The sequence below is a fragment of the Oncorhynchus clarkii genome, chromosome 1 (genome assembly GCF_045791955.1).
Source record: "Oncorhynchus clarkii lewisi isolate Uvic-CL-2024 chromosome 1, UVic_Ocla_1.0, whole genome shotgun sequence".
In the NCBI taxonomy this organism is placed as follows: Eukaryota; Metazoa; Chordata; class Actinopteri; order Salmoniformes; family Salmonidae; genus Oncorhynchus; species Oncorhynchus clarkii.
The window spans coordinates 43,056,312-43,081,837 of record NC_092147.1 but is presented as its reverse complement, the minus strand read 5'-3'; the positions used below and the strand labels follow the sequence as shown (position 1 = coordinate 43,081,837).

The 25,526-nt window shown below is 41.6% G+C and overlaps 2 protein-coding genes across 2 annotated transcripts; both read right to left on the bottom strand.

The window, feature by feature from the left end:
* Window positions 1-10,950: 10,950 nt before the first annotated feature.
* Window positions 10,951-17,937, bottom strand: LOC139407406 (fibroblast growth factor 23-like). Its single transcript, XM_071151169.1, has 3 exons — window positions 17,370-17,937; window positions 12,772-12,872; window positions 10,951-12,606 (listed from the first exon to the last, which is right to left on the bottom strand). The coding sequence occupies exons 1-3, from the start codon at window positions 17,575-17,577 to the stop codon at window positions 12,247-12,249; spliced, it is 669 nt and encodes a 222-aa protein (XP_071007270.1). The 5' UTR covers window positions 17,578-17,937; the 3' UTR covers window positions 10,951-12,246.
* A 630-nt stretch (window positions 17,938-18,567) lies between these two features.
* On the bottom strand, window positions 18,568-25,109 carry LOC139407415 (fibroblast growth factor 6-like). Its single transcript, XM_071151182.1, has 3 exons — window positions 24,300-25,109; window positions 23,669-23,772; window positions 18,568-22,102 (listed from the first exon to the last, which is right to left on the bottom strand). Exons 1-3 carry the CDS (start codon window positions 24,637-24,639, stop codon window positions 21,926-21,928), a joined length of 621 nt encoding a protein of 206 aa, XP_071007283.1. The 5' UTR covers window positions 24,640-25,109; the 3' UTR covers window positions 18,568-21,925.
* Between the last annotated feature and the right edge of the window lie 417 nt (window positions 25,110-25,526).

The following is a 25,526-nucleotide window of genomic DNA, read 5'->3' as shown; positions in this document are numbered from 1 at the left end:
CCCATTTCTGTGTTGCAATGTACTGACATCACTGCGTTCCTCTCAGGCTGCTGATAAATATTGACTCACTGTTAACCGGTGCGGCTCTTTGCTCTTATCACTCTCTGCTTCTATATACACGGAGTGTACAAAACATTAACATGGGCTTTCCATGACTTAGACTGACCAGGTGAATCCAGGTGAAAGCTGTGATCCCTTATTGATGTCACTTGTTAAATCCACTTTAATCAGTGTAGATGAAGGGAAGGAGACAGGTTAAAGAAGGATTTTTAAGCCTTGAGAAAATGTAGACATGGATTGTGTATGTGTGGCATTCAGAGGGTGAATATTTATGTGCCTTTGAACGGCGGATGGTAGTAGGTGCCAGGCGGGCCTGTTTGAGTGTGTCAAAGACTGCAACGCTGTTGGGTATTTCACGCTCAACAGTTTCCCGTGTGTATCAAGAATGGTCTACCTCCCAAAGGACATCCAGCCAACTTGACACAAATGTGGGACGCATTGGAGTCAACATTGGCCAGGATCCCTGTGGAACGCTTTCGACACCTTGTAGAGTCCATGGCCGACGAATTGAGGCTATTCTGAGGGAAAACGGGAGCGCAACGCAATATTAAGGTGCTTCTAATGCTTTGTACACTCATTGTACACTGAACAAAAATATAAATGCAAAATGTATAGTTTTGGTCCCATGTTTCATGAGCTGAAATTAAAGATACCAGAAATGTTCCATACGCATATGCATTCTCTCAAATTCACACATTTGTTTACATCCCAGTTAGTTAGCATTTCTCCTTTGCCAAGATAATCCATCCACCTGACAGGTGTGGCATATAAAGAAGCTGATTAAACAGCATGATCATTACACAGGTGCACCTTGTGCTGGGGACAATAAAAGACCACTCTAAAATGTGCAGTTTTGTCACACAACACATTGCCACAGATGTCTCAAGTTTTGAGGGAGCATGCAATTGGCATACTGACTGCAGGAATGTTCACCAGAGCTGTTGCCAGAGAATTTAATGTTAATTTCTCTACCATTAGCTGCCTCCAACGTAGTTTTACAAAATTTGTCCGGAGGTCTAACTGGCATCACAACCGCAGATCGTTGTGTGGGCAAGCGATTTGCTGAAGTCAACGTTGTGAGCAGAGTGCCCCATTGTGGCAGTGGGGTTATGGTATGAGCAGGCATAAGCTACGGACAACAAACACAATATCATTTTATCGATGGCAATTTGAATGCACAGGAATACTGTGACGAGATCCTGAGGCCGATTGTGAGGCCCATTGTTTTAAGGTATCTGTGACCAACAGATTCCCAGATTCTGTATTCCCAGACATGTGAAATCCATAAATTAAGGCCTAATGCATTTATTTAAATTGACACATTTCCTCATATGAACTGTAACTCAGTAAAATCCTAGAAATTGTTGCATGTTGCGTTTATATTTTTTGTTCAGTATATATCCTCCTGTGTTATGGTTAAAACTGTGGAGGGACACTAAGTGAAACTACTGTTGTTGACTGGACATTTTGTAATTGTTTTATTGTTGTGAATTACCACTAGTGTAGACAAGAGACACTTAAATAGGCAACGGTATGCTCATACTTGATAAGTATTTGAGTGTACCTTTTTCTTACCTTTCAGGTTATCTCCAATTTCCGATTGTGACAATTAATGGTGTAATTTTCTATAGCTATTTTACTGGTTGTTTATTTGGTGAATGAAATGTAGAAATGTGGCTTATTGCACAAACGTTCAAATAAATCGCTGTTAAGTAAAGAACACACTTTAGGAAAGAACGGAGGTTCCAGACTTGTTTATCCAGGCACAATGTCTATTTGTATTACATCAACTTTTGACTGGGTTAATTTGTTTATTTATATATCTAATCAGACTGTACAGCACATCTCCTTTTTGAAACTACTCACATCACGTTCTATATGTTTTCGTCACCAGACTGAAAAATAGAACTTCATGCTTTTGAAAGGTAATGCGTGATTGACCACAGATTTACCTCTTGGAATCCAAGTTTATTGACCACTACCACTAGTTTATCAGAGTCAATTTACCTCCTATTGTTCCATAGTCAATGAATGAACCATGGGTAACATTAATTACACCTATAATCAGTTGCGACGTGTCATTCAGAGCAAAAAATATAATTATATATAATATCATATATAATATAACAATAATAATTGTGCATGTTATTTTGGCATTAATATGTGTCACATCAGTTTGCAAACAATTTGAACAAAAATTGTAATTGAGTTAATAAAGCCACATACAAACATGGTCTCTTTTTTGCTTTCTTGAGTAAGGCAACTCCAAAATGCATGTGTTTCAGCCTAACTCAGTGCTTTCTGTGGTGGGGCAGTCAGCGGAAAATACGGAGAGTAGGAGTTTGTAATGTTCTCTAGTTGCGCCGTGATTGGCTTAGTGTTCTGTCACTCATGGGGACACTACGTCACTGCAAAATCTATGGTTAGAGCTCGAAAATTCAAGCCCCTTGGGTGCTGCTATAGACTTACATTAGAAGTGCCCATCCAAGAAGGCTCAAGGTCATTGGCCACAGATAAAATAACGTCAAATCACGTTATATCTACCATAGCTTTGATTGGACTGATCATGTCAACATCATACTTTCAAAATCTTAACTAGCAATCTAGACAAGCAGTCATCATCATGAATCAAGTTGACAATCTACTGGCAAATCCTTTTTCAAACCTTGTCATATGAAGAGAAATTATAGATAAAAAGTATCGGTGCTTGTCGGCCATTGGAACATTACACAACAAGTTGGAAATCGCAAATTCAACACTAAGTGCTGAGGCGTGATAGCAAACTCAGGTTCCATCCCAGGCTGTGTCACAGCTGGCCGTGACCGGGAGATGGCGCACAATTGGCCCAGCGTCGTCCAGGTTAGGGGAGGGTTTGGCCGGCCAGGATTTCCTTGTCTCATCGTTCTTTAGCGACTCCTTGTGGCAGACTGGGCATCTGCAAGTTTACTTTGGTTGTCAATTACTTTGGTTGTTTCCTCCGACACATTGGTGAGGCTGGATTCCGGGTTAAGCTAGCAGTGTGTCAAGAAGCAATGCGGCTTGGCTCTTGGCTTTCACCGAGTCTGTAGGGGAGTTGCAGCGATGAGACAAGATCGTAAATTCTGGCCCATGGCGTTGCACGTGAATGTTTAAATTTTTTAATTTTCTCCCAAATTTCAAGATATCCAATTAGTAAAGTTTGAATACATTGGCCATGCTGTCAATCCACCATGACTTCTGCCACATTCAAAACAACTGGAAACTTGGAACTGGGAAATCTCAGACTTCAGTGAGTTCAAGACAACTGGGAAATCGGAAAAAAAAACTAGCTCCGACTGGGAAAATACAGAAATGTATTTTGAACGCTCATCCAACTCGGAATTACAAATCGGGGACTCGGACCTCTTTCTAGAGCTCACAAGAAGGACCGGCGCGCCACTTGTTCAAGTGACCACAACAGAACAAGATGAGTCCAAAAATGTCTTGTATGCTGCTGCATAAATTATGTAGTATGCCAGGGAGATATGTATACTCTAGCCAAGAAAGTAATATTAAGTGTATGTTGTGTAGAAGGCTGTTAGTTAGACTGTCCTAACTGTCCTAACTCGGATTTCCTCTCATCCGTTCGTCATTCCCTTGTGTCATAGTTTGTACATCTCAATTGTCAGTAAAAACCACATTTATTGAAGCAAGTCAGCCATATCAGCTATGTTTTTTTTAAAGGCAGTAAATGAGGCTGAATGAACTGTTTCCCTGCCAGACAAGGCTCCGCTGATAGCCAGGTGTAGCAGTGGTAAGGTGTTGGGACTCTGCTGTTGGGACAGCTTTATGTAGGCCCTAACAGTTTGTGGGCACCGTTTGTCACCGTTATAGTGCAATTAATGTATTGTTTAGGGTTGTGTTGTGTAGTGGTTTTGCTGGCATGCATAATACAAAATAATAAAAAAGCATTTGCCCCACCAAGATTTACATGCTAAAATAGCTACTGCCGGTAATACATAGTACTCAGTACTGTACAGTGGTTCTTCCTTTAAAGGTTTTGAGTTTATGACGCAACCGTTTGTAGTAGATGGTAGCAGATTGTGGTAAATTGCATCATACTGGCAACAATGGCAGATATTTAAATAATGTGCCATAGAATTCTGTGGCACTCCGCAAGCTGTGCTGCAATACGCCGCAACTTGTAAGGAAGAACCACTGTAGCTAATTGCATTTTAATTGCATATTAATGGAGTTTTTGCCTTTACAAAAGAGGAATAGGGACTGTTCCTTATTCCACTAGCATAATAACTTCAACCACTCAACCCCATTTCTATGCTATTAGAAAATACTTATGTAACAACTTTAACAAGATAGCGCTGCAGTGGATAGTAGCCGCCTTATGGGTTCCTGACTAATTCTGCTATTGTTTGTGTTACGCTGGTCTTAACTTTTTGTGTGCATAATGTCTCCGCATAATGTCTCCGCCATCATCATGTCCGCCACACTAAACAGCTTCTGGACATCAGAACAGTGATCATTAACCTCGATTTGGATGCACATTTCTACTTCAACGAGTTGGCAGTTCTGGATGTTCTGCTTACTCCGGACCAGGCCCTAATCCCTGGGACTCGAGAGAGGAAGTGACAGCGAAAGAGAGGCAGGCAAGGTGGCATCCTGACGAGACTACGTCATTGAGCAAATAGACTGCCATTGCCCTCTGTTCTATTGGCAAACGTGCAGTCACTGGAGAACAAACTGGATGAGCTCCGTTCGAGACTATCCTATCAACGGGACCTGAAAAGCTGTTTCCCAGTGTCGTGGCTGAATGACTTGGATAATATACATCTCTTTGTTAACATCTGGTGCACCATGTCTAATGTTAAGGAAGTCTAGAATTGTTGCTCGCCTGAGTTAGAATACCTCATGATAAGCTGCAGACTATACCATTTACCAAGAGAGTTTATCTATATTTTTTGTAGCTGTCTAACAACTGGGCACACACTGGTTGAAGCAACGTTGTTTCCATGTCATTTCCATACAATTAAGTTGAACCAATGTGGAATAGACGTTGAATTGACATCTGTCTCCAGTGGGTATTTACCACCACAAACTGATGCTGGCACTAAGACTGCACTTAACGAGTTGTATAGAGCCATAAACAAACAATAAAATGCACATACAGAGGCAGCGTTTCCAATGGCCTGTGATGTTAATGCAGGGAAACTGAAATCAGTTTTACCACATTTTTACTGGCATGTCACCTGTGCAACTCTAAATCACTTTTAGAGCAACACTTGACCATGTATGAGAGCACCAGCTGTTCCCGGCTGTTCCCGGACGCTGGTTTGATCTCGCTCTACAGCTGCACCATTTAGAACATCTTGACTGGCTGCATCACAGCTTGGTATGGCAATGCAAGGCATCCGACCGCAAGGCGCTACAGAGGGTGGTGAGTAGGGCTCAGTACATCACTGGGGTTGATCTCCCTGCCATCCAGGACCTATATGCTAGGCGGTGTCGGCAGAAGGCCCCAAAAATGGTCAAATACTCCAGCCACCCAAGCCATAGACTGTTTTCTCTGCTACCGCATGGCAAGTGGTACCAGTGCTCCAAGTATGGAAACAATAGGACCCTGCACAGCTTCTACCCCCAAGCCATAAGACTGCTAAACAAACTTGCTAAATAGCTAGTCAAAATAGCTAGTTACCCAGACTACCTGCGTTGACCCTTTTTTGCACTAACTCTCTTGCACTGCCTCTATGGACACACACTGGACTCTACTCACACATACTTACACTGACACCCCAACACACACACACACACACACTACATACGCCCACACACACACACACACAACACGTGCACACATGCATACTGACACCACACACACACTCACATTTTCACACACGCTGCTGCTACTATCTATTATTTATCCTGCTGCCTAGTCTCTTTACCCCCTACTTTACCCCTACCTATATGTACGTAGCTATCTCAATTACATTACATTACTCTGTACTGGTACTCCTATTCTTTTTCTTTAGCCCTGCATTGTTGGAAAAGGACCCTTAAGTAAGCATTTCACTGTTAGTCTAAATCAAATCAAATTGTATTGGTCACATACACGTGATTAGCAGATGTTATTGCGAGTGTAATGAAATGCTTGTGCTTCTACTTCCAACAGTGCAGCAATATCTAACAAGTAATATCTAACAATTCCGCAACAGATACGTAATACACACAAATCTAAAGTAAAGGAATAAGAATATATAAATATATGGATGTGCAATGACAGAGCAGCATAGGCTAAGATGCAATAGATAGTATAGAATACAGTGTATATACACCTCACCATTGTTCCTGTAAACAGACAAGTGACGGGTGGAGAAATGCAACCACTCACACTCACAGAAAGTCATGGCCACAGACCAACCATCCAAAGATAAAGTTTACAATGCTTTTTTAAAATTATTTTTTTGATGTAAGTGTGAACAAAATAAAAAACAAGGCAAAACAAGCTCACATTTTAGCCTCTGACAGGGCAAGATGAACAAGGCATCTGCAAGTCACATTCAATAGGAATCAATAGGCACATCATCAACCTTAATGTCCCCCCAAAAAACCCACAAAGAAATGCTCATCCAACCCTTAAGTCACAGGGGAGTCAAATACAGACTTATTTTAGTTTTAATATGAATGCCATCAGAGGATGGACTGTTTAAAGTAAGACCGGAATGGAGCCCAAGCCTCATAAAACAGTTTGGGATTCCCACGTGTATTTAATTACATTTTTTTCTAATTTAAGAGAGCAGAACACATCTCCCACTCAATATTTATAATATGGGGGAACTGCTATCTTCCAGTTCTGGAGTATTAGCTGTCTAGCTAAAAGAGCTGTATAAAGCAACAGTGTCCGACTGGATTCATGACTGGGGGGTACATATGGGCAGTACTCCAAAAAGGGCTGCAAGGGGAGACGGATCTATATCAGTGTCATATATATCAGATAAACATTTCCATGTTAATTCCCAGAAACCTGACAGTGTGTGACAGCCCCAAAACATATGATACAGTGTGGCTGGTTCCATTTTACATCGGACACAGGTAGGATCAAATTCAGAGAATATTCTTCCAAGTTTGGCATATACATCTGAAATTGTACCCCTAGGAAGCTAGTTTGGCACAAAGATGCTCTCTATAGCTGTATTCGCAGGCCTATGGGGAAATTCAGGTGTTTTCGCTCTGACAAAGTTCCTAGTCTGGAGATAGCGGAAGAAGTGGGATTGGGGGAGGTTGAACTTTTCATGTATAATCAAAGAATAATTGGGTTAGTGAGGAGGGGCCCAGTGAGTGCCAGATGCCAAAAGCCTCATCATTTAAAGCCTCAAAGGCTAAACGGAACTGATTCCAAATGTTAAGAGACAATTGGGTTGACACACCTTTTGCCTAGGGACACTGGGAGAGACGAGCACAACACAGAAGAAAGCGCAGCAGGTTTACATGATTCAGACTCCATCTGGACCCAGAGTGGTCTTGGGCCAGTAGGATCAGTCTGCAGCCAGTACAAAAGGGCTCTGAAATTTGCAGCTCAGTAGTATATCTGAAAATTTGGTAGAGCTAAACCACCCAATGCCTTAGGCTTCTGTAAATGTTTTCTACCAATCCGTGGTACTTTGCCATCTCAAACAAAATACATGAATGTTTGATCCAGTGAATTAAAAAAAGATTTTGGGATAGAAATGGGTAAACATTGAAATAAATATAAACATTTGGGCAACACATTCATTTTAATGACATGAATCCTTCCAATAAGAGAAAGAGGTAGAGACTTCCAAAAAGTAAAAGATTGTTTCAAACTGTCTGCTAGAGCAACAATGTTTTCCTAAAACAAATTTGAATATTTACTTGTCACTTTAACTCCCAAGTAGGTGAATTGATCCCGGACAATCCTAAACTGAAAGCTTGTAAAAGAGCACTTTAAAGCAGCCTTATTTACAGGAAAAAGCTCACTCTTGCCTAGATTCACCTTTTCCCCCGAGATTGATCAAAACTTTTTAAGAATAGATCATGTATATTATAGATAGAACATATGAGGTATCAGGGTTGGAGATAAACAAAAGGAGGTTGTCAGCATATAGCGAGACTTTCTGCTCTAAGTTCGCCCTGATTATACCTTGAACGGCATCATTAGAGTGCAGTGCGACGACGAGGGGCTTGATTGCCAAAGCAAACAACAAGGGGGAGAGTGGACAACCCTGTTTGGATCCGCTGTGCAAGGGAAAATAGTCAGAGGACAAGTTGTTAGTCTGTACCGAAGCCATGGGAGAAAAATAAAGAATCTTTATTCACGGAATGAATTTGGGTCCAAAGCCAAATCTATAAAGGGCAGCTGTTAGGTAGTCCCACTCACTGGTCAAAAGCTTTTTCCGCATCGAGCGAGACCACCACCTCCGGGTCCCCCGGCGCTGGGGAGTACAGTATATTCATAAGGCGTCTAATATTGAAAAACGAATGCCTATTTCTCATGAAGCCAGTCTAGTCAGAGTGTATTACTTGGTGTAGTGAGCCTTCCATACGGATGGCTAAGAACTTGGCTAGGATTTTGTAATCACAGTTAAAAAGCGAGATTGGGCGATAGGATCCACATTCCAGGGGTCTTTGTTTTTCTTTAATAGTAATGAAATTGAGGCCTGATAAAAGGCTAGGCGGTAGCTTTGATGTATTAAGGCATGAGGCCGCAGATTTACAGATCTGATGTGCAAGGAGTTTACTGGCCTTGTCGCCTTGTTCGTACACTCTGTATCAAGCGCGTAAGAGTAATTGTTCAGCTTGTCTGGTAGAAAAGCTCATTAAATTCAGATTGGAGTAGTTGATGTTATTTATGTAGATCAGAGGAAGGATCTGTAGCATACTTCTCATCCAATGTGGCTATGGCTTTGCTCAGGTCTCGAAGCCGCTGAGAGCGAGCTTTGTTTTTGTTGGCTGGTATAAGAAATCATTTAGCCATGTATGTATGCTTTGAGAGACTCCCATATGGTAGAGCAGGACATACCTGGCGTTGAATTCATTTCTAGGAATAAGGTGATTTCAGAAGAAATGAAATTGACAAACTCCTTATCTGAGAGTAAAATGGATCAAATGAAATGTGTAGACTCTGAACATTTACAGTTTACTGGGTCAGTACAAACGGATGCAGTAAACAAATAACCAAAAATATTTTGAGTCAGTGAGACACTGTGTAAACAAACTTAATACAATTAAATTAAAATGACTGAATGCTTGTAAGGCAAGCACACTAAATGATCACAACATTAGATCACATCAAATAAGCCTGAGTGAGTTCGCCAACTCCCCAACTATGCAATAATAGTATGTTATAACTAAACATAGATGTACCATATGTGGGCTAGTTACTTACTATCCACAGATCAGAACAGAGCAGTTGCTGATAGCCTCCTCCGGTGAATCAAAGGTGTCGTCTTTACCATCAAGAGTAAGCCATAGATAGGCCGGACATCGCAGTCCATACTTCACACCTGGATGGTCCCGTAGTAGTCATTTGGCCTGCCCCAAAGCTGTGACTGCCTGGACACAGTGGGGGAGTAGTCCTGGTAGATGGAGAAGCTCTGTCCTTGAAAGCTCAGCGTATTGCGGGCTCGTCGGTGAATCTCCATCTTCTCATGGAAAAGGTGCACTCGAAGAATGATGTCACGGGGCCTTCCACCAGCTTTGGACGCAGTGGCCGGTGGACACGATCAATCATGGGCTTCTCATCCATGGTAAGAACATCCTTCAGCAACCCAGAAACAAAAACCGTGACGCGAGGCATTTCTGCTGACTCTGGGACCGATACCAGTCTCAGGTTATTGCGGCAAGAGAATCCCTCTAAACTCACACAACTCTCCTGTACCTTTTTCAGATACACAGCCAGGTGTTTCACGTCAGCCTCCAGGGGGAGGTAGTTAGGTCAGAGACACTGGTAGCGGAGGTCTCCAGTCCTGCAATCGTCGTAGTGTGCAACTCTGTTGTTTTTAATGATGTGATTGCCGGCACTGTCTCGTTCCACAGGATGGTTAGATCTGCTTTTAAAGTATCAGAAACATCCTGTATTCAGGCCTCAATCATAGCAACTACCTCCGTTTTAATTTCAACTATCTCAGAGCGTAGTAGTTTGATGGCCTCGAGAATGTTCATTTCAAAATAGAAAGCCGATTCTAGATTTGATTTTGGATTGGAGATGTTTGATATGAGTCTGGAAGGAGAGTTTACAGTCTAGCCAGACACCTAGGTATTTGTAGTTGTCCACGTATTCTAGGTCAGAACCGTCCAGAGTAGTGATGCTAGTCGGGCGGGCGGGGGCGGGCAGCGAACGGTTGAAAAGCATGCATTTGGTTTTGCTAGTGTTTAAGAGCAGTTGGAGGCCACGGAAGGAGTGTTGTATGGTATTGAAGCTTGTTTGGGGGTTAGTTAACAGTGTCCAAAGAAGGGCCAGATGTATACACTGTATTATCCTCAAAGCGGGCAAAGGAGCTGTTTAGTTTGTCTGGGAGGAAGACGTCTACACTTGTTTACGAAACATGTGACAAATCAAATTTTATTTGAATTACAGCATTTCTACAGCTGCGTTCACACAGGCAGCCCAATTCTGATATTGTAGGCCATCATTGTAAATAATAATTTGGTGTTAACTGACTTGCCTAGTTAAATAAAGGCTAAATTAAAAAAATATTTTTTTCCCCACTAATTGATCTTTTGACTAATCACATCAGATCTTTTTCAGAGCCAATTAGTGAAAAACATAACAGAATTGGGCTACCTATCTAAAAGCAGGCTACTAATGTAGTGTTACGGAGAGCTGCATTGAAAACAGTGTGAACAAGGTGTATTCCTGGGCCTAGAGTGTGAAAAGGACATCATGTTTTTATTCTAAAATGCTGAAGAAAATGAACTTTATTGATATATTTAACAAACATTCAAGGGTATTAACCTAATAAAATGAACATTATTTCAAATGATATGTACAGTAATGATTACGGTCAGAATCTTATATTTTATTAATGTTTCAATATATTTTAAGACAATAAGCATCCATACAAAACAAACATTATAAATAACAATATGTGAATACATTTGAATAAATAAACATTATATTGTTATGGCTCATTGCTTTTTCCTAATGGTGTCCAGCACCAGCTACAATTTGTTCTGGGTGTTGAAGTAACATGTCTGTACTGTATAATAACAGTGAAACAACCTCGATACATGTACAGTATATTTAAACATAGTTAACATCCACAACCTTTATATTGACAAAATATAGTAATTCCATAACATATGTATTGAAAAACAGCCTGCAATTAATAGAAGTTACAATGCAATCTTGTATAAAATAATAATTAAGACAGCAATTTTGGTCAATTTTGACATAGGCCTACATAGGAAAATCTCATGCAACTAAAATATTGCAACATCATCAGGCTCAATGCCAAACCAGTTTAAAATTTAACTTTGTGAAAGGACATCGACACTCTTTCAACCCTGTCATACCATTAGAGAGAAGAATTACCTTGAATGTTGCCAAACTGGCCGGCTCCTCATGAACTGCTACTCAAACATGTATTTCTGTATTAATGTATTAATTAAAATAAGATACTTTGGAATGTAGATAAGGAAATGATGGGTGACCTGCCTGAATTGTTTATAGGCCGTAACAAAAACAAGAAGAGCCTGCACATTTTCAGGATCGGCCTGAATCATCATGATTTAAAATCGGACTTTCATCCCTGACTCAATAGAAAACCCAACTGTTTGAAACGTTCAACGTACTCCCACCGTGCCCTGCCTTATGCAATGTAAATATTTAAAAGTGCATCATGCCCTTGCATAAGCAAAATGTTGGTATCTCACTGTGCTATACACACGGTCTCATCCACCTATCCTCATCAACTCATTCCTGACTTTAGCAAGAACTACCTCGACATATACTGTAAGACTCTTTCTAGTGATGGGCACAGATCATCTTTCTAATTCACCTCCTTGTTTCAATCTAACATGCTCTTACTCAAATTGTCTTGTGACCACTCCATCCAGACAATTCCAAATCACAAACTCACTAGGACTGAGGCACTGGTGCATGGAGATATCTCCCTTAATGTTATCTCGCAAAAGGTTGCTTCAAACTCAAAGCCCATTTCTCTGGCCTGCCTAGTCAAGTTCTTGGTCAGTACTTCACTCTTTCGCTGTCTTTTCCACAGCCGTTTTGATAGGACTGCCTGGGCTATTGGAATGCAACACCCGCAAAGGGTCGTCACAAGAAGTGATGGTCTCCTTGGAAACAGCACCAGCTCGTTCTTGGTCCTGTTGCATATCCTGATCAGACATGATGGGCTCTGCTTCTGGGTTCTCTGCGTTGACCTGTTGGCTCCTCTTCTTTCTGTAAACCAGGTGTCTCTTTAGCAAGTTATGCCTTTTAACATGGATCTTAGCCCCTTCCAGGTGGAGCAACAGTCCGTTGCTAGATGAATAGAACAGGTCAACATGGTTCTCCATCTGCAGCTGCTGGAATAGGCACTCTTTCCTGCTGTCCATCTGGTGGGGAGTGACAACAGAAACACAACTTGAATTTGACATTAATAGGTCATATTAAATCTACAAAGTCATATGTTACAATGAATGTGAATAGTGATTTGGGAGAGCAGATTTGACTGTTCCCAGAGTGGCCATCCATGGGTGACCTTGCCATGCAATACTTACAGAACTGAACAACTTTCCCTCGATGTCCACACATAAGTGTTTACTTTTAAAGTCCAATATTGGCACACAGTCACTTGTTTCTGTTCTTATTGGGAGGACAACTACGGGAAAAAAAAACAAAAAAAACATTCACACTAAGTATGGAGACAGACAATTTATTCCTTTAAGCAAATGATTTAACAATCCTACAAAATAAGGCACTTTGTTGAATTAGTTAATTTGGACATGGTCAGGACACTTGGGCTCTATTTACAGCTGGCATTAAGTGTCAAATGCATTTGTTTTTGCAATTTCTTCATGTAAAAAAACTGTCGCACTGGCATTAACGCCAACCTGTCTAACAACAGCTTGCTTGTGCTGAGTGGAAGGGGTGGTAATAGTTGAGGCGTGTCCTTAAAAACAAGTGCAAAACTGACCATTTCATGCAGCGCTAATGGGAGGTTAAGCTAGTTAACGATAGCGCAGTTGATATTGGAATGGATTTTGAGAGCTGAAGCGCAGCCCATCCAGCCTCACAGTGCCCATGGAAGACTGTGCATTTTGTGCTGGTGAATGCCCTATTTAGAAACTTAAAACACTATTTGTTTCTGGCTGGGCCAGTCAAGGACATTCAGAGACTTGTCCTGAAGCCACTCCAGCATTGTCTTGGTTGTGTGCTTAGGGTCATTGTCCTGTTGGAAGGTGAACCGCCGCCCGAGTCAGAGGTCCTGAGCTCTCTGGAGCAGCGTTTCGTCAAGGATCTCGCTGTACTTTGTTCTGTTCATCTTTCCCTCGATCCCGACTAGTCTCCCAGTCCCTGAAAAACATCCCCACAGCATGATGCTGCTACCACCATGCTTCACCGTGGGGATGGTGCCAGATTTCCTCCAGACATGACGCTTGGCATTCAGGCCAAAGAGTTCAATCTTGGTTTCATCAGACCAGAGAATCTTGTTTCTCATAGTCCGAGAGACCTTTAGGGGCCTTTTGGCAAACTCCAAGCGTGCGGTCATGCGTCTTTTACTGAGGAGTGGCTTCCATCTGGCCACTCTACCATAAAGTGCTGCAGAGATGGCTGTCCTTCTGGAAGGTTCTCCCATCTCCACAGAGGCACTCTGGAGCTCTGTCAGAGTGACCATCGGGTTCTTGGTCACCTCCCTGACCAAGGCCCTTCTCCCCCGATTGCTCAGTTTAGCCGGTCGGACTCTCTAGGAAGAGTATTGGTGGTTCCAAACTTCTTCCATTTAAGAATGATGGAGGCCACTGTGTTCTTGGGGACCATCAATGCTGCAGACATGTTTTGGTACCCTCCCCAGATCTGTGCCTCGACACAATCCTGTCTCGGGGCTCTACGGACAATTCCTTCGACCTCATGGCTTGGTTTTTGCTCTGACACGCACTGTCAACTGTGAGACCCTACATAGACAGGCCTTTCAAATCATGTCCAATCAATTTAAATTTACCACAGGTGGACTCCAATCAAGTTGTAGAAACATGTCAAGGATGATGGAAACAGGATGCACCTGAGCTCAATTGAGTGTCATAGCTGAATACCTATGTAAATAAGGTATTTCTGTTGTTTTTTTAAATACATTTGCAAAAATGTCTAAAAACCTGTTTTCACTTCATCATTAGTGGGTATTGTGTGTAGATTGATTAAATACATTTTTTTCCTCATCAGTTTTAGAATAAGGCTGTAACGTAACAAAATGTGGGAAAAGTCAAGGGGTCTGAATACTTTCCGAATGCACTGTATATATAAATAATGTAATGAAATTAGATGTATACACTTTTTTACATATATAAACCAGTAGGGGAGCCTAAAGATAAATAATCCACTTGGTCAGAGAGAACATTTTTAATTAGTTAAGTAGTAACATTTCAAGTGAGTATGTTTGGGGCAATCAATGCATGTCAAAATCATCTATTAAAAACTAAGTGAGACTAGGCATTGGTCTGAAGCCAAAAAACAAAGGAAATTCACATGAGCACCACAATGCCTATTTCACCCATGCTCTACCAAGGTTTTCCAGCACACAGCTTTGACCTACTACAGTAGCTATGTTGTTATTGTACTTCAAACTATGTGTAGGCAGGCTGCTTAGGATTCAAACCTTCTCAAACAGCCTAATTCAGGCTCTTAGAGGAGGTGCTTCCACAATAATGTGATTTGTACCGCATAGAAGATAAAGCATTGGATTATTCACACACCACAGTAAGACATTATCCCATTATGCTACTTTTTCAAGCTAAATGAAAGCTAACTTTGCTTTTATATGTACAAGAACATCAGGCTTGTTTAAGCGGTTTTGTCTTGTAGTAATGTGGGTCATGCCTGTATTTCCTTAAACCTTTATTTTAGCAATACATGTCATTTAACATTTTTTTTGTGTGTTAGACACAGTAGCTCAGATAGATATAGCCTGCCTGCATTCCTGATTTCTGTAACTATTAGCTCACCCGTGTAACATTGAATTAAGCTCAGAACCACTTGTGTTTCAAACATGGTCCTGTTTTATCAATCGCTGTGCTGATCAATATACAGTTCATTATTTCTGTTAAAATAATGTGTAGCTTAAAGTTAGGTTTGTACTTGTTTTTCTTTTTTTGCGATAAAGATGGTGATGCAACAATAGTTCACATTTGCCCCGGTCCAACTGTAAGTGTTGTTATTGTGAAGTGGAAACGTCTAGGAGCAACAACGTCTCAGCCACGAAGTGGTAGACCACACAAGCTCACAGAAAGGGACTGCCAATTGCTGAAGGTTGCAACACTCACTACCGAGTTCCAAACTGCCTCTGGAAGCAAAATCAGCACATCACTTATTTTTATAAGAAACATTAATGTGTTGAAAATCCCAAGTTGTTTGCATAGTCAACTTACACACACACTTAACCCACCAGACATTCCACCAGGCGTCTTTTCACAGTCCCCAAATTCAGAACAAATTCAAGAAAGCGTGCAGTATTATATAGAGCCCTTATTGCATGGAACTTCCTTCCATCTCATATTGATCAAATAAACAGCAAACCTGGTTTAAAAAAACAGATAAAGCAACACCTCGCGGCACAACGCCTCTCCCCTATTTGACCTAGATAGTTTGTGTATACATTGATATGTAGGCTATGTGTACTTTTTTTAAATGTATGTAGTTCTGTACTTGAGCTGTTCTTGTCTATTGATGTTCTGTATTATGCCATTCTGTATTATGTTTCATGTTTTGTGTGGACCCCAGGAAGAGTAGCTGCTGCTTTTGTAACAGCTAATGGAGATCCTAATAAAATACCCCCCAAAAAATGTTTGTTGGGAGCTTCATGAAATGGGTTTCCACGGCAGAGCAGCCGCACGCACACAAGCCTAAGATCTCCATGCATAATGCCAAGCATTGGCTGGAGTGGTGTAAAGCTCGCCGCCATTGGACACGGGAGCAGTGGAAACGCGTTCTCTGGAGTGATAAATCCCGTTTCACCATCTGGCAGTCCGACAGACGGATCTGGGTTTTGTGGATGCCAGGAGAACGCTACCTGCCTCCAATGCATAGTGCCAACTGTACAATTTGGTGGAGGAGGAATAATGGTCTGGGGCTGTTTTTCATTGTTCGGGCTAGGCCCCTTAGTTCCAGTGTAGAGACATCTTAACGCTACAGCATACAATGACATTCTAGACGATTCTGTGCTTCCAACTTTGTGGCAACAGTTTGGACAATGACCCCGTACACAAAGTGAGGTCCATATGCGGCAGGTGGTTAGTGATTCGAGTGTTGGACTAGTGGTCAAATCCCCGAGCTGACAGGGTACAAATCTGTCATTCTGCCCCTGAACAGGCAGTTAACCCACTGTTCCTAGGCCATCATTGAAAACAAGAATTTGTTCTTAACTGACTTGCCTAGTTAAATAAAGGTAAACAAATACAGATATGGTTTGTTGAGATCAGTGTGGATGAACTTGACTGGCCTGCATAAAGCCCTGATCTCAACCCCCTCGAGCATCTTTGGGATGAATTGGAACACTGACTGCGAGCCAGGCCTAATAGCCGAACATCAGTGCTTGCGGCTGAATGGAAGTAAGTCCCAGCAGCAATGTTCCAACATCTAGTGGAAAGCCTTCCCAGAAGAATGGAGGCTGTTATAGCAGCAAAGGTGGGAAAACTCCATATTACACCTGATTCTGCTATTCATGGTCTTGATGAACCGCTGAGTAGAACAGACAAGCCTGCATAACGCTGTGGATCGTCAACAGCAATTTTGATAACTCCTGATACAAACGCTGCAAACAGAATGACAAACTACTGAGAAACGGAAACACCTGTAAAATACATTCAATAGACAAGTACAAAAAAACAAGAAAAATGATGGACATATTTACAAATCTGCACTGGGACAGGTTCTGTAAATCCTTGACCACAAAACTTCAGCTCAGATGTCCTAAGCAATGCCTACACAGCTGTTCAACTCCAGAAAAAGAACATGTCCTCGTTTATAAGTTGGCAGTGTAAATTGAACACTCGCTTTTAGTTTGTATGTGAAAAATAAAAACGAGTGAAAACTTACATTTCATAACTAGATAACTTTAAAATAAAGCATAGTGTGAAAATAGTTTATTACAGAAAACTAAACTTACCCAGAGAGTTTATGGCGATGGCTTTATTTACATGTCCATTCAAATTCACCTTCAATAAATCATCTCCTAAATCGACAGACTCTGAGCGCTTGCTCGTTCCTTTAATTGTTTTGCACGGCTGCGATGGGTCTATGTGCACAGGGAAACAATTTACCGGCATTGATTGGTGTAGAGCAGCCAGCCAAATCGCGAAGAAAGCCGGGTGCATGTTGGGGAAATGTGCGGGTTCACACGCTAATCCGCAAGGTGCTCTAGCTGCAGTGTTGACAACAATTGACGGGAAAAGAGGCCAAAAGTTATATTTGAAGATTGACAGCTCTATGACTGGCCCAATCCAGTCGATGGTTTTTTGTCTGACCGGAGGTTACTTTGAGTTTCAAAAACTCATTATATAACACGGCTAACAGTACACTATGCTCGCTTCTACCTAAAAAAAAACGTGTTAAAAACTCCCAAAGTCAAAAGAATGATGTAGTTTATATGTGCGGGAAATTATGTATGGAATCGTTTAAATCCTACATTAGTAGGGAACTTCACCACCCTCACCTCAAAGGTAATTGGCCCATGTGCCATTCCTGCTCTCTGCTTGAGCAATCGCCTTTACAGGGGTCTACATTTCTATTGGTTGGTACAGTTTATTTGCATTTTACCTGCATGTAGAGGTTGCCTACCTGAGGGTCTGGGCTCTCTTGTTTATTCCCCCTAGCCTCTTCTCTTCTTTATAAATACTGGACATGTTAAATCTCTCTCGTGCTTGCTCACACACACACACACACACACACACACACACACACACACACACACACACACACACACACACACACACACACTTACTTCTGTCCAGTTTTTGTTCCTTGGTTTATCCCTGAACACATCTGGAGTGTAGGGGACCAAATGGAACCATATTCTTCCCAAAACGTGGCTATATTTATTTTTGCCAGAGGGGGGAGCCCCAGCTGCACACACACATCATAGTAATATGAGTGTGCTTAAAAAGTGCAGTATAATCCTTCAAATAGTTCAGTTTACTTATCAATTGCCACAAAGAAACACTCGCTGGCTTATTTTATTTTGAATAGTGTATAATACACTTCTGAATCTAAAATACTCAGGGTGGCCTTGACAAAATCAATACATAGGAGGTTCTATCATATAAATCCAGTTCACAATTGACATGAACCATAGGCATAACAACAACCCATATAAAACATGTTTTATTATTATTGCAGGAACACAGTTGACTGTTGTGCACAGCACATACGTACAAAAATAAAAGGAAAACCATTTTTTATATATTAGTATTCTTACTCGTCAACGTATTTTTTCCCCCCAGAAACAAATGATTGGAGAAGTCTGTTTTTCAAACTAATTTACAATCATTGCAATACATCGGAACTAAGGCAGAAGGTAAGGTATATGTTAAAAAAGACGAGGGGGATTTAGAGGATGCACACTCCCCTCAGTACAGGAATATAAAACTGAGTGAGAACACAAACTAAGGCTGCAGACACACAGGGCACACACAGACTCGCTACCGCCACCTTTGCACACGTTGGAGAGCCCACAATGGATTGCATTGTAAGCTACTGTAGGCTTGAACACCATTTGCGTATCTAACACTCTTTGAGCAGCTTCAATGCATTTAGTACAAAGACTTGTGTGAAGGTCTAACAGGTGTACACTAAACTAGGTGCTCTTTATGACATAAGAAACCATTTTGACTGAGGCACATTTCTCACACTTCCAAATATCTCTATTTCAGTTCATGTATTTGCTTGTTAATAATAATAATAATAATAGATTTATTTTATATAGCGCTTTTCATACAAAATCTCAAGGTTGTCCATATGGACCGGACCAAAAAATATGAATGATAAATACAATAGGATGTTGTTGCACCACCCAGATTAAATGAAACCATGAATCCTGCTACGTCATCCCAGAAAGACACATGCAAAACGGTAGAAAAACTAGTTTTCATTCATTCCACAATCCTGAATAGATCATTCTCAAGACATTTTTCCGTTACATTGTGACAATATAGGTAGGCTTGATCTGGTGCTATCTGTAGCGATAACTCTACTTGGAAGACTGAACAAAACTTCATAACGGCCCACATCCAAAACAGCCTTTCTGTTACATATTTTCATTGTCTGCCATCCTCTTTGTTTGCCATCCTCCTTGTATACCATCTTCCTTGGAAGTAGTGCTTTGCTAGCACTGCACAGCAGGACAATTCCATCTTATTCCTGACTCAAGGTAAATTGATCTGATAACACCTCTGCTTTCTCTTTTGCTGTGGCAGATACAGAGTATGATGGGTGTACACATGGATGCTTTCTGTGTTCCATCTCAACTAGACACTGCATCAAGCCTGCAGCCTGTCTCTTCCTACTACAAGTACTTGGGGGGGGGGGGAGGTAAGTACCAGCTCAAATCCATTTGACAGTTGGCTACCGATGAATGCTGTGTTGGAATAAGAATTGAACAGGTGTAAATGTAAAAGAGGTAAACGATGACAACATCTTATGGATTTTACTCTGACGCACCAAACATACCTATTGCACTGTAATAACCAAAGATAAACCGTCTTTAAATCAGATTATGCCACTCCATTCCCAATAAGTCCATGCTCATTGCCCACCAGTCAAAGAGAGGTACAGAATCATCAAACCACTTACACCTAAAAATCCCTGTATGTCATTCATGCAAGGTTTTCTTCGAGCTACATATCAACCATGAATAAATAAAGGAATAACAGAGTGAATGTAGGTCAAAGGGGAAAAGAGATCCGGGTCAACCCCGGGTCAACCTGAACATCACGTGCCTAGACACAGTGAAATAAGTCTATGACTCTGACCTTGGACTAACATGGCTCCGGATGGGAGAGGAAGGATACTTCTGGAATCTCATGGCCATTGTTGAACAAAGGCTTTTACAGCGTCAACTGGACAAGGGGGGTCTGCTTGGGTATTTGGGGAGTAGCTTGTCCAAAATGATCTGCATCCTTAGCAGGTTAAAAGAACAATGGGTACCACATGCACAGTCCCATATAAGTACTCTTCTTCATGTCAGTACAGCACTGTATGGGTTTATCGCTCCACTATGGAAACGTACAGTATTCGAGGAGGAGAGCAAGAAAGCATTGACTTCAATGCACAAAGCCCAAACATCACTACTGTAAGCCTTTGGGGAAATGCTTTGAGACATTGCTTCTGTTTTTCTTTCACACAAGACCTTACAACTTAATAACTGCTATAAGCAATGAAAGAGAGAAACAGGTACCTATGAGTACAATCCTTATGATCTAACTATCAGATAGTATATGTAAAATACAGATTGCACTAGCTACCTGAAATATTGTTAGCAAATCTCAGTTGCGTGAAATAAGCAACATCTCTCAAAAAAATGTCAATGTAATATTGACATTACTTCAAATGAATGTAGCTGACCCTCATTTCCAGAGTGAATGTGAAAACAAGCACCATTTCTGCAGCTCAACATTTACTGCAGAAATGGAGATACTGTAAGTGCAACAACAGACATCGAACCAGCGCACAAGTTAAGGTTTCAACCCTCATCAGTTTCAAACGGAATCAAACTGTTTGATTTGTACAGCAGGCTCCCTTTAGTCCAAGACCAGGCACATACACACATTTAAATCTGGTCTGACCATCTAGCCATCATACACTTAGCCTCATAAAACCATCTAGTCTCATAAAAGCCAGGATTATCAAGCCCCCTAGGATGGTGGGTCTCCAGCTCTAGCTTGCCACATCAATGGCTATGAGCTCGGACACAGTCTCAATTAGAGTCTCAATTACTTGATTGACGTTATTCTGAAAAGAAAAGAAACTGAAGATACATGTGGGCCTTTAGGAATCGGGCTAAAGCCCCCTGGAGTGTATGAGGTTAGTGATGACCTGCGTGTCATCCCTATTTCTGACTGAGGGGCGCATTTCTCGCATGCAAGGGAAGGGGCTCTCAAGTGGGAATCAAAGGCACACACCATCTCATCACAAAGCAAGGAAACAAACAAGTGCTCTAGTTACCCTTACTATACAATGGCATAATGTTGACACAGAGGATGGAAAATGTCTAGTCCTTGATTGATAACGACAAAAGTTCAAAGTAAACAGGCATTCTTCTCAGTAGAAATTTCATGCACACATTTTTTTCCATTCGGTGACGTGGCGCTTTGAGGTAATGAAAAGTATCCATTTCACTTCTAGAGGCTGAGCTGTCATCCACTGACAGGGCAAGGTCTCCACCAGATATGGCAAGCACCCATATCAAGCGGAGGGGACAGACGAAGCTTCTCCACCCCTAATATAATACTCATTAAAATCACAAGCAGCAAATAATGGCACATCCATAAGTTGTAAAACAAAGTAAGCTACCGAAATGTACATATAAAAGACTGAATAAATACCATCATATATAGTGGTATTTCTTTCTTTTGCAGTCCATTTGTATTGGTGTATGCGTGTATACAGTATAATGTTACCTGGAAAACAATCCACATGTGCAAATAAGTGAGTTATTGCCAGTTTTGCTCATATTCTGGGGAGGAAGTGTGTGACAGTCATGGCAGTGGTGGCCTTTTTGCCTCTCTTCAGACGGCCATGCTTGTTGAGAGCAATGTAGGAGCCTCTGTAAACGGAAGACTCATAGGCGTTGTAGTTGTTTGGCAGCATGCTCTCTCTGAACTTGCACTCATCATGGAAGACTGTCTGAAAATAGCAAAGGAGAAAAAGCCTAAGAAAATGCGTGGCCAAGTCTAGTTTCACAGCTAGCAGTTTGATATGGTTGTACAGGATGCACAGAAAAATACTTGCCATGCAATCATTTCATCCTCATCCAGGATTGGTTCACATGTAAAGTAGGGGAGCCATGCACTAATATATTGGAGCACATTTGGGGCTGATAGCAGGCCATGAACCTGCAAACCTTTGTCTCTGAAGACTAGTACATCTCTTGCTCAATCTAAAATTCATAAGAAATAAAAGTGTTTATAAAACCGTAAACGTATGTCCTTGAGGTGATATCTAACGAAAATTACATTTACCACATATTTTTTGAAAACTGGAACTCAAAACTTTAAATCAACTGAGATCATCTTGACATATCATATTCATTCAATTTCAAAGGAAATTACAATGTGAATGTTGCTGTTTTGGAGTAATTTGTGCTATTGGGAGCATGCTAACAGAGGCCCTACCACTCCCATACTTTGTGCTTGATAAAGACAATGCTAAACTGCAGCTTACTGAACAAAAACAAATGTTGGTTTGCTTACTCCCTGGGTCTATTGACTTATTTTTGTGTATTAATAAGATGACGCCAATGTGAACCATCCCTTTAAACATCAATAACTGGGGTATTACGCACAGGTAGCACTGCTGTGACACTTATTTCTCACCCATATGGGTAATTAATTAGCATATTAACCAATGTGTTATTTGTGAAATTATCGATGTCAAAAGGTTTTTAATTGCATACACTTTGTAAATGTATTTTGGGGGGGACTGTTCATTCATGCGCAATTGGAGAGCTGTGGGCCTTCTTGTGCGCACCTTGCACTTTGTTCATTGCTAATCGTGTTTGTTTAATTGTCTAAACAATTGTCTAACAATATTTTTCAGAGTATTTGTTGGATAGACATTTTTGAAAATGTTCTGCAATAATACGTTGTGAAAAGACGGGATGTGCTGGGACTTCCAACAAGACTGCCTGATGACGTCCGTCAGAGATACCCTAATGGAATCACTTTTGAAATCATCATTCCTGACTCCTGGTTCAATGTCCACAATCAAAGGATGCACTTCGATCAGTGATAGCCATAGCCTATGAGTGTAACCTAACATGTAAATAGGCCTAATATTGCATACAGTCCCAGGTCCCGATGACAGGTTCTGGAGTATCGGGGGGCTTTCCCTCGCACGCAGGGCCGTATTACAGCGCGTGACACAATTATGCGTCTGTTAACCTCATCATTATAGCCGAAGGCAACTCGACCATTAACAGGCCCTTAGCTCATTTACTGCTTATAATTTCAATATAATGCATAATAAGATTGGGGGGACGTATCGTTAACAATACCAAATAGCCTACCATTCCATTATCATATTTATTCTCACATAATTCACAGCACACGTTAAGATAGGCACACCCAATAGTTAATATGACATGCAAATAAAACCCGACCAGTCATAGCGTAATAGCAAAGACCACTATTCTCGGAGCCATTAACAAATATTGCAGGAAAATAAATGGAATAGCCAACTGTGCATACCTACCGTTCCGTATAACCTTCCTCGGCTATTCATTGCGACAAACAGCTCACTCCTTACCCCATACAAGCTAACCACTCCTCGCTCTACCGTTGAGATCTCTATTAGACCTAATTGAACAAAATACCAGATATTAGATATTGGAAAAATACATCCGATCAGATAGGTACAACATATGGTTCATAGTGGTTATAGCATATGCTGTGCGTCTGTGGGTGTAACCTTGCAGATTGCTACGCAGGATGCTGAGTCTTTGTTCTATATAAATTCCCACGTTCAATTTTCGACATATGCTCAGAAATGTATAGGTTTAGGCTATCATGTGGACTTAATAATTGCCCTTTTGAACGTACACGGTGACTGTTAGTTTCTGGGCCGCTGTAGGAGCCAGTGTAAAAATAGGTTGTTGTCTAAATACGTCCATACATTCATGTCATGTTTGAGATTAAGGAGACAGTTAGCACTGATGGATACTGTTTTTAATAGATTTGTCTTTGCTCTAGAAGACATTCAATGCTCCCTTTGCGGCTGATGACATATCATGCAAAATGGGCTATAGATGCTGTTAGATCCATAATTATCGACGACGGCCCCTTTATGTGATGTATATTGCGTTACATCTGTGGAAGCAACTCACTGTACTGGTTTTCATTATGTACACCATTTATCCTCCCGTCTGGGAGGACCTGGAGGTGAAACCCGATACCCGCGTTGCAGTAGAGCCTCCTGACTCTTTTGATACCTAGCAAATAGTCACTCTCCCAGTTCAGGTCCGATTTCTCCCCCGAGATGCCCAGAATGGAGCGGGAGAAGAGGGTCTCCCATCTTTTCTCCAATAACGTTGCATTTGTCCTGCTCGGAATAGGATATGATGACACAATCCCTACTATGAACCCCAAGAGAACAATCGCAGTCAACGTCCAGTGCGTGCTGGCCTCGTAGGACATACTGATGAGGAACCTTTGCGCAATGGCCATCCGGTTTACCTTCGGGGCACGTGGTCAAAATGAATGGCCCTAAAAATACCACTCTTCTTGTTTTTCTTCCTTCGGCATGCTGGCAGAGGATTATTTTTGGAAAGCTGATCAGGGGTCTGGGCATGAGACGACAGCCCCAATGCAGAGGAGTAGAAATGGGAGTGCGCGTGGCAGTGCTTGAGATGGTGGCGGTGATGATTACCATGTTTTGCAGCCCCGCGCCTCCCTCTCTCTGTGGGCAACGCAGGCCGTGGAGAACACTCACCCAAACCCTGTTTCACCTTGCCAGGCTATCTCATCTCTAGATTACATCATGCTGAGTTCACTGCTGCCCCTTCGAATAATACAAGGGCGGAGGATGGGGAGAGTGAAGTTGCAAGCAAGCAAGAAAAGAGGCGCTGAATTGCAGTGCCAAGTCTGTGGAGAGTTCAACCGAACACTGCCACAGCGCCCGTGAAACCGAGGAAGGGAGAGATCGCATTGGGTGGCGTTAAGCAACTGCGGAACATGATGGACACTTTGGCAGCTCCCAAATTGGGTCGGTGGTCATATGTCTGACAGGCTGCTTCCTTATTTAGAAGGAAGGTGTAAAAACAGTCCACTTGTCACCGGAGAGCAATGGCACCCATGGGGGCCACTTCATATGCTGCTGGTTCAAGAACTTTCCAAACCAATTCTCTTAAAACACTTGAATAGGCTTACAATTAAAGTAAGATGCATTCATGAGCACAGTGATGCGTAATTTAGTTACCCGAAACGTCTCTCATAGACTATTCCTTCCCCTGAAATATAAATGCAGATCATATTTTCTTTGTAATGATGACACCATGGAGCATATGCCTATACGTCAGTGGCGCGCTTCCACCGGTCCCCTCAATGTCATCCAG